Below are 10,254 nucleotides of genomic sequence, written 5' to 3'. Positions count from 1 at the left end.
AGAGCTATCGACAGAAAGACTGCAAACGTTACGACTTTTTGTTGTATTGTCGATACAAGAAAAGAAAAGTGGCTATCGCAGTCAAGGTATTAGATGAAGTTCGTAATCGCTTGATATTGTGAAAATGGCCTCACTTATGGCCTACAGAAACGTTATGAATTCTGAAACCAAAAGACCTTTAAACATGAACACCATTAGACTAAATGTGGGTGTTCACAGTGACTTGAAATTTCTTAAAGAGTTTAAAGTATTTGCCTTGATAATTAGGACTTGACAAAAGGCGAAAGATTCGCCCCATCAATTTAAATAATATTTAAAATGAAAGAGTATATTTGTTTAATTGGGAGCTGCTAGTAGTATTTACTCCATACATATGTAAGATCCACTTGGATTCTTTATTTCTTATCTAAAACATTGTCCAATGGCTAATAACGTGTTTACATCATATCATTATCATAAGACAAGTATTGCTTACAGTGGTACAAAAACCTATTCATCGCACTTCATCATAATATATCCCCACTTGATCTAAATTATAAAAAGTGCAGCGCTTTTTGAAAAGTGATACTTAAAAAGGTAACAACAGTATTTCAATAGACTTTAGACCTAGTTCATTGACACATCTTTCGTCATGTACATAGTCTTTTTTTATATAAAATTTTTATTCTCAATGAATTTTATTTAATTTTGTTCGTTTTATGTGAATTTCGTCAAAAGTGGCAAAACCCCTAATATAAACACGATAGAAGAAAGTGCTTGTGTTTTCTACTATGTAAGATATAGAGGTGTATTTGAGTATTCGTGTAAACATTGTCCATTTTGTATTCTTGACATCCTTTCTATTGTTACACTGTTTAATATTTGAATAAAATTAAAAATAGGCACCTAATTAGCCACAATCCAATGAACATCTTAGTTTTTTAACAAAAAACATCTTTCGTTATGAAGAGTGTGAAAAGAGCCCGGGGAACAAGTTTGGTAGGTCGCTCAAACAATTCAGTGACAAGCTGATTGCGATACTCAGAAACCTCAACATTTTTACTCAAATAAAAAGATGAATAAGATTTTTTCTTTACTTTTTATTATGAATATACTATACAGGTGTCCAATTTATTGCACAGATGTTTCAATAAAATATCTACGTCTATAATACCTCCCGCTACACCTTATACATAGAATAAGTCCAAGGTGGTTTACCGACAAATAAAACATTATATAAATGGAGATGGTACTTAGATCCGTAGAGTGAGTCCAGGGAGGTTTACCAACAGTTACATATGATAATATAGACAGTGATGGTATTTAGATCCGTAGAATGAGTCCAGGGAGGTTTACCAACAGTTACTTTAATAATATAGACAGAGATGGTATTTAGATCCGTAGAATGAGTCCAGGGAGGTTTACCAATAGTTACATATGATAATATAGACAGAGATGGTATTTAGATCCGTAGAATGAGTCCAGGGAGGTTTACCAACAGTTACATATGATAATATAGACAGAGATGGTATTTAGATCCGTAGAATGAGTCCAGGGAGGTTTACCAACAGTTACATATGATAATATAGATGGAGATGGTATTTAGATCCGTAGAATGAGTCCAGGGAGGTTTACCAATAGTTACATATGATAATATAGACAGAGATGGTATTTAGATCAGTAGACTGACTCAAAGGTGGTTTACCAACAGTTAAAGATATTAATGTAGAAGATGATATTTAGATCAGTAGAGTCCATGTTGGTTAACCTTTCGTTACAGATGATAATAGACAGAGATGATATTTAGATCAGTAGACTAAGTCTATGATAGTTTACCAACAGTTAGAGATAGTAATATAGACAGAGATGGTATTTAGATCAGTAGAGTGCGTCCAAGATGGTTTACCAACAGTTACATATGATAATATAGACAGAGGTGGTATTTAGATCAGTAGACTAAGTCTATGATAGTTTACCAACAGTTAGAGATAGTAATATAGACAGAGATGGTATTTAGATCAGTAGAGTGCGTCCAAGATGGTTTACCAACAGTTACATATGATAATATAGACAGAGATGGTATTTAGATCAGTAGAGTGCGTCCAAGATGGTTTACCAACAGTTACATATGATAATATAGACAGAGATGGTATTTAGATCAGTAGAGTCCATGTTGGTTAACCTTTCGTTACAGATGATAATATAGACAGAGGTGGTATTTAGATCAGTAGACTAAGTCTATGATAGTTTACCAACAGTTAGAGATAGTAATATAGACAGAGGTGGTATTTAGATCAGTAGACTAAGTCTATGATAGTTTACCAACAGTTAGAGATAGTAATATAGACAGAGGTGGTATTTAGATCAGTAGACTAAGTCTATGATAGTTTACCAACAGTTAGAGATAGTAATATAGACAGAGATGATATTTAGATCAGTAGACTAAGTCTATGATAGTTTACCAACAGTTAGAGATAGTAATATAGACAGAGGTGGTATTTAGATCAGTAGACTAAGTCTATGATAGTTTACCAACAGTTAGAGATAGTAATATAGACAGAGATGGTATTTAGATCAGTAGAGTGCGTCCAAGATGGTTTACCAACAGTTACAGGTACTGTTATGGAGGTGGAAATATATAGGCACAGATTTATGAACAACAATCACTGGTTAAAGTTTAACAGGCCTAAGGACGACGAGGGAAACACGTCGAAACGTTGCATAAAACATTAAGCTGTGCCATATTGTACTCACAGTTGCTAAATGCCATTTAAGGACTTTATGGGGGGAATGCTATTTAGATCAGTAGATTCAACGGTGGTTTATCAAAAGATGTAGACAATAATATATTTCAACTCCAACTTGGATAATGGAGCATGTCATACCTCGCCTAAAGCCACGAGTACACAATACCCAACAATTTGTCTGTTTGTGTTATATTATCAATAAATTTAACTCGCATCAAGTTACATGGTAATGTTTGGCTCACTTAAACTCTGATAGAAACACGGTGTTTATCGTCTAGATCTTGTCTTATCCTACCTATATCTATTTTTATATTGTGTTGGTGGTCTCGCCAATACACTTACATTGTCGGGGTATTTAGATGGGGGTTTGTTGTGTCACGAATTTAAAAAGTAAAATGGAGATTATCTCATGTCAAGGTGGTATTGTTCTTTAACAACAATGTTCTTTCTTTCTTTGTATTTTGATCTTTAAAATGGTATACTGGTATACCATCAGATATTATATAGAGTGAACTGTTCCTGGAATATTATTATTTTCTTCCTTAGAAGCTATAGTAATAGCAACGATAATCTACAGAAAAACGCACAATTAAACATTTAGAACACATGATTGCTTTTTGATACAGATCATCAATTTCAACCATACAAAATATTTATCTAAATGTAATTTGTCGAAACGTTGTATAAAGTAAAATCCAGGAGAAGTATATCGCATATTCATCCAATGATGCAGTCCAATTCTAAATTCTATATAAAATAATGCTTATCTATTTTGAAGAAATCGTACATATGGGAATCTTTGCAGACCAAGAACAAAGTATACATCAGTGAAAAGTTGTAAGTGAAAGACGAAGAAATTCGTTTCTTGTTGATGAAATTTGAGTTTTAACATTGAATAGTATTAATTGTCTGTATTTGACGTCTGTCTAGAACATTTTAAATCTCCAATCAGATACAAATTTAAAAATAACCTCTTCTTGGTCGATTTATAACTACAAATCACCTTTATTAACGTCCATCAAACTCAGACATTCAGCCCGAGACTGTCATGGCCGGCAACTAGACCATTTCCGCTTATAAAAGCATTTTAAGTTGTTTTGAAACACGCTAATTGGTGGCCCTTACATCGAATATAAAAACTAAATCTGTATTTCAATAAAAGAAAATTCCCAGTTCTCAAGAAATAGACATGTTTCTGAACTTGTTTTAGACTTGCGATTTGTCTTGATAGTTCATCAATATATCGGGAGGATTCGAATACGAGATTGGTGATGACTATGCTGCCGTCGTCGACCTTCATGATAAGTAGCGGAACATTCCAAAATAAAGATGGTGCACATTAAGATTCCTTGGTTTATGTTAAAATTGTTCCATCAAATATTATTTTGTACTGCTTGGTGTACCTCGTCTAGTCATTTGTTCAGAAGCGTTTAGAACCATCAGATTTTATATAAGTCTATTCATCAGGGTTGAGGTATAACGGGTGATTTGTAATCCAGAAGTAACAACACCTAGTTGCCAGCCCAAGCATTTGTGTTATGTTATTTGAAGAATGTAGTTCGGTTTGCTGGATGCTTAAAAAGTTATAAACCATTTCAGATTATACCATGTACAATATGGTATGAAGCATTATGTATTTAACCCTAATAATTATAGATATTGTTTTAGTGTATTTACCCTATATTTGGTGTTATAGGAAATAACCTTCTATAGAAGAACTGGAACTCGCCAGTGGTCAGAAGAGTTTTCTAGATCTTGTTACAGAGTGAAAATCGTTAAGTATTGACAGAGATTAATTATTTATCATTTCAATATTTTATTTAACTAGTTATCATCCTGACTCCAACTTCATTAAATTCATGTCTTCATGATCAATTATTTACTGTTCAAGATACTAGCTCAGCGTATTTAAGTTTGTGGTGGATTGGGCTAGATCTTAGGTTTTCGGTGGCTTTTGCAGAATGAACAATGGCATGGCCAGAGATTTAGATAATCTGGACCCCATCCCTGTTGGTCATCTAAATCTTCAAGGCCATATGTTATGTTATTCATTACCAAAATGTTAGTTGGTGTTTGATTGAATGACCCTTTTTCTCAAGAAGATGTGTCACGTGGAGAAAGATTTCCACCGCTAAGCATTTCTTGATAGAAATTCAGTCTATTAGGTAGAGTCCTTTTTCCCAAAAATAAATGCGTCATATGGTCAAATGTTAAGGTATTTCCTCTGGACAGTTCACCAGCCCTAAATAAATCCACTGAAGATCAACGTAAACTCTGAGGTTAGAAAAATAGATAAAATACAGATAAATTTCAGATATCAAAATTTATTTAACACATATACTGATGATAAACGATGGATAACCTAGAATTTAACACAATGTTCACAGGAATCCAAGCTGGTTAAAATACAGCTCTAGATAATTTGTTCCGTGTATGTTTTCTACGCTACTTCACTCAATCTCAATCTAAAATCACCATTGTGAAAATGAAAAAGTTGTTCATAATGTTCAATAATGAATTTCCAACAATTACCCACAGGTATTGGTTAAACTCTTACTGAAGAACCCTTTTGATTTGTTAAATATTTAAACCTTGCTTTCTCATAAATATCTTAAGATTATGGTATGAGTGAAGTAACTCACGTAATATAATCATGAAATGAAAAATATAGAGCTGTTTTTGACCAGATTGAGTGAATTTTAAAATACAATGAACCTTAATACGAAATATAGACAAAATATGAATTATATATAAACATGATAATAATATAGACAGCCATCCTTGAAACAAGATGGTGGGGCAGTTTCAAAACTGAATTTATAAATAAAACAAATAAAAATTGGAATGCAAAATTCATAAATAAAACAGTTAAAATTTCATACTTAATTTTATTCTATTATCGAGAAACTGAAATTGAATTTTTCACATGTCAAAATGAATTATTTTAACAACTTCAAATTTCAGAAATTAAGAACAATATTAAGACGATAAGTAAAGTAAATAAATAATATCTTAATATTTCAAGTAAGTACAGAGCACAAGAAAACATTTCTTAACCACAATTTCGCTTTCGTTTCGGTTTTTTGTCGATGCATCGTACACGTATATCGTACAAAATGTTGAGATATGAAAAGAAAAACGAAATTGAGAATATGCTATATTGATTGTTTGGAATTTGTCAATTCACCGGTTAACTTAAAAGAAAGAAATATATTTTTTACAGAAGAATATTGGTTGCTGTATTACATATAAACATAAAATTATACGGGAAATATTAACTGTCTACTTGCTTCAAATAAACCAAATTAAAATACTAACGCAAACCTTGATATAAAATTGTATTTTGGCTTTTATTAGAACTATAAACTTAGAATATAATGGCTTGTAAATGCACAAGGAATAACTGAATATATTTCGTTTCGTAAACAAGTAGATTTTATAATTTTACAACCCTCCGACAGAAGTGGTCATAAATTTGTCTAAATGTGTATATATGCCACCTGAATTTTAGGCTGAATAATATTGACACTAATGAGTCGGCATCTGTCTTCGCTCTCAGGTAGTCATAAATATCATGATACAGAAACAATACAGAACCTAAATTTTATAGACATCATCCACAACATAGACACCGCCCCTCAAATTAGTCACGATAATCAGAACACCGCCCTTCATAAGGTAAATCAGTAAATTGCGATCATCTTCAACCTGTAGCTGGCTTGTGTTGGTCATATATTATCTGGAGTTGAAACATACCGACTCGTTAGTTGGTCAGAAAACTACAGACGATTTAGATGGATACAACTAACTCTAAATTCCAAAATCGTAAATTTTATGAAACGAAATATTTTCAATACGGCAGAAAAGAGCGGAGTAACCAGCTGATTACATGCAGGAAAATACAGTGTCATTTTATTTTGAAATGAATTGTAATATACAATAACATTTTTCTTAATTTCGGAAATTTTAAAAACATAGCCAGGAAGACGAAATTAAATTTTAGTTAATGCACCTCTCATTCTTCCAGCAGGCTATCACTGAGAAATTTAAACAGATTATCATATCAAACGAAATTAAATTAAATTATTTTATTCTGCCAAGAAAATGTCAACCAAATTAGAAATCAGCCAAAAATACTTTGAACGCTGTATAAATTTGAAGACAGGTAACCGTAAAAAAAAAATATAAAGTAAAGCTTGATTTTATTCTCAATTCTGATTTGTCCTGAATTGTGATTTTAGATTAAGAACAATTAGAAATAGCACAATTAAAATTATAAGCTAATTACGAATAATGATGAAAATAAAAATTTGGCAAGATTAAAAGTGACTAAAAATATTCTTAAAAATAAGTAATATACTGAATTTTTTTATTTTATTTGTTAAACATATCTTGGAATGTATTTTTAACTTGGAAAATAAGGTTTGGAATTTGTTCTGTAAAATCAACACTATGAAAAAAAAAATGTTTATGGAATGCATTTACGGAAATATTCGACGGGCAAAATTATCTATCTATATTAGGTTATTGAGCCCACATTATCTTATATCAGAATATTTGAAGTCGAGAGTATATAAACTTGAATTTGAAATTAAGCAAAATATCATGAACTTAAAATTTGAATTCTTTTCAATGAATTTTGATTTATATCTACTACGTTGAAAAATGTAAAATTGAGACATTGCTATGGTTGATTTTAAATAGGGGTTAAAGTTGAAAGAAATTTCAGTTAATAAAATCGGTATACAGGGGGTTAAAGAGATATTGTAAGTACTTTCTGATTGGCGACATTGAAATTTGAAAATTATTAGCGACCTTGTATAATGATGAGATATTATTTAATCTTTAACTGAATATTTTCTAATCCAAACAATAAAACCCGAGTTAAGATAATAGTTGAGTGGTTTAGATTGATTATCAAGCTACCTGTCTGTCATACACTGTAGATTCGACTGAAATCTCTTCACGGTGTGTCCCGATAACACACAACAGATAATACATAGCACATTCAGATAAACACTTTAAAACTTTAAAATAACCATCACTAAAAACAAAACGAGGTAAAATGAAACGAACTTACAGTCTTTTCTAATCTTGTTTCGTTTCGTTTTAATTGCCGAGTACAAATTTGAACAAGACCAATGAAACAAACGTCACACATACGTATCAGAACGTTTTATGGGCGTCACCAAAGACTAGTTGCAAATAAAATGTTTTCATGGTTTTTAGTTTACACACATATAAGAACTAAACAAATCCAGTGTAGTGGTTCACTTATCCTAGTTCACACAATATTTTATAATCTAGATTGAATCCAAATTTGCAATGCGAATTACCAGGTTCTGCCGTTCATTAGGTTATACGGTGAAGATGACAGCGTCGATCCGTTCATACTAGTGGACACATATCCCAGTCCATTAGATAAAATATTATGAGATAAAGAGTTTTGTGAATTGACACTATTCCCTGCTAATGTTCCAGAAATTTCTGAAAGCGTTGGTGATCCCAGAGAGCCGACATGAGCCAAATTTTTCACTGAGGACACAGCGCAAGATGAATGCATGGAAGATGGAGATTGGTTTGTAGAGTTGGTGCTATGACTATGACTAACTGTTGTAGTAGAGTGAGTTTGGTGACTGGAGTTATTTTCATTGGAATTACTGCATGGTTTACCATCTTTTACTAAAACAGGGACCGCAACTCTTCGTGGTGAGGGATTCGAACTTCCGCTTCCGGAAGAGCTCGAGCTGTGGTTATGAGACTGATTATTTGAGCTGCTCTGTCGTTCCGAGGATTCTGATTTCTGGTCGGACTTTTCCTTGTCTTTGGACATTCTCTTGTGTTTGTATCGATGATTTTGGAACCATATTTTGACCTGAGTCGGGGTCAAATTTATCATGCTGGACAAATGTTCTCTTTCAGGCGCGGATAAATATTTTTGTTGTTTAAAGCGTCTTTCAAGTTCGTATACTTGCGCCTGAGAAAATAGGACACGTCTTTTTCGTCTTTGAGTTAGAGGAAACTGCATGCCTGCTTTATAATTATACTGGTCGGCTCCCATCATACTTGATTGCATGGACATAGATGGCATAGCACAGGATCGTGGGTTCATCGTCAACTGGGGGACTGAAATGACAAATGGAATTTGATTAAAATCTCTTTTTTAAAAAAAAAGAACAACAGTGCTGAGTCGCAAGTCTACATCACAAAAACAAAATCCAACAACATACAACCAAGCAACCAATTTTGAGAAATTCTCTGACCGCTTGCTTAATATAAGTTTGATTGTACAATATCATAAAACATTAAAATCATAACATGGTCAATATCAAGATATCAAAAATCAAAACGTTTGAAAATATTTAAAAACTGAATTGAAGACAAACATGAGATACTAATTTCAATGAACATATTTTTACATTTCAAAGAATGCCCCGTCTTAAATTGTCAATGAAGAATTTTCTTTTCGATTTACAAATGTTGTCTATGGTGACAGTTATTCAATGCTCGTGTCAACGTAAGAATCTATTGAATACATTTCATTCAAAAAAATTATTGAATAAGAAATAAAAACTTAATATAAATATTGAAAGTGTAGCATTAAAATTCTTTAAGAAATTCTTTTTCTTAATATCGAACACGTGTGCCTCATTATTAATCCAATTGTTGAAATTACTAGAAGCGATTAATGTAATCCCGTTTCACTGGTACAATAGGCACACAATGGCTGAATAACCCAACTACCGTAATTGCTGTATTGTAGCCAACAGATACCTCCCCGGGCTGCTTACATGCTTTCGCTTAATCTTTCCTACAAACATCCTATAATGGCTGTAACAGACCAGAAATCACCGATAACCAAACACCCGCCAATTTTCTACGAATTGCCGGACAAAGGGTTAATAAAGAGGTGTAAATAATTACTAGTACGAACTGGGTAGGGTTAATCTATTAAACACAGGTGTGTGAAGCTCAATATTTATCAAACAGAAAGTGTATTTTAATTTACTGTAGAGTTTATTATATATAACTCAAGATATATCTCGCTTGATAAACAATTTCTCTCTTTCTGGTTTAAAATAATTTTAGCTGCCAAAAACATATTATAGAGAATTAAGGAATTCATATTTTTATCATTTCCAGTCATCACCTAGTCATTATACCATATATTTGAATTTTTTTTTAAATTATATATAATATGGTATTTGAAATAAATCGAGTTTTACGTCCTTTTTACACCTGAATGTGCTTATAATGTAGACAGAGAATGTATTTGAAGTTGTTGAAAAAAGAGATCTTTTTAATGCAGGACAAAAGGTTGTAAATGTCCATACTAAAGATGCTGCAGTTGTGCTGCTCATTGTCCTCTAGGGACAAACGTTAAGTTAAAAAAACAATGGATTGTCATAGTCCCTGTGTAAGTTCTATAAAACTCCGTGTCATACCTATTTACCTCACGGACGAATGGAGAGTTTCAGATGACATCGTAAAATTCAATATAAAAAATTCTACTTTGTTGTTGATTTAA

At 32.3% G+C, this 10,254-nt stretch overlaps 1 protein-coding gene across 1 annotated transcript; it reads right to left on the bottom strand.

The window, feature by feature from the left end:
- Nucleotides 1–8,388: 8,388 nt before the first annotated feature.
- LOTGIDRAFT_79360 (hypothetical protein) lies at nt 8,389–8,736 on the bottom strand (the record flags this gene model as incomplete). Its single annotated transcript, XM_009056718.1, has 2 exons — nt 8,389–8,455; nt 8,540–8,736. Coding segments are annotated over 2 exons (264 nt in total), but the record flags the coding sequence as incomplete, so codon positions are not given.
- Nucleotides 8,737–10,254: the final 1,518 nt, after the last annotated feature.

Source organism: Lottia gigantea, assembly GCF_000327385.1.
Source record: "Lottia gigantea unplaced genomic scaffold LOTGIsca_29, whole genome shotgun sequence".
In the NCBI taxonomy this organism is placed as follows: Eukaryota; Metazoa; Mollusca; class Gastropoda; family Lottiidae; genus Lottia; species Lottia gigantea.
Note: the sequence above shows the minus strand (reverse complement) of the source record. Positions and strands in the feature narration are given on the sequence as shown.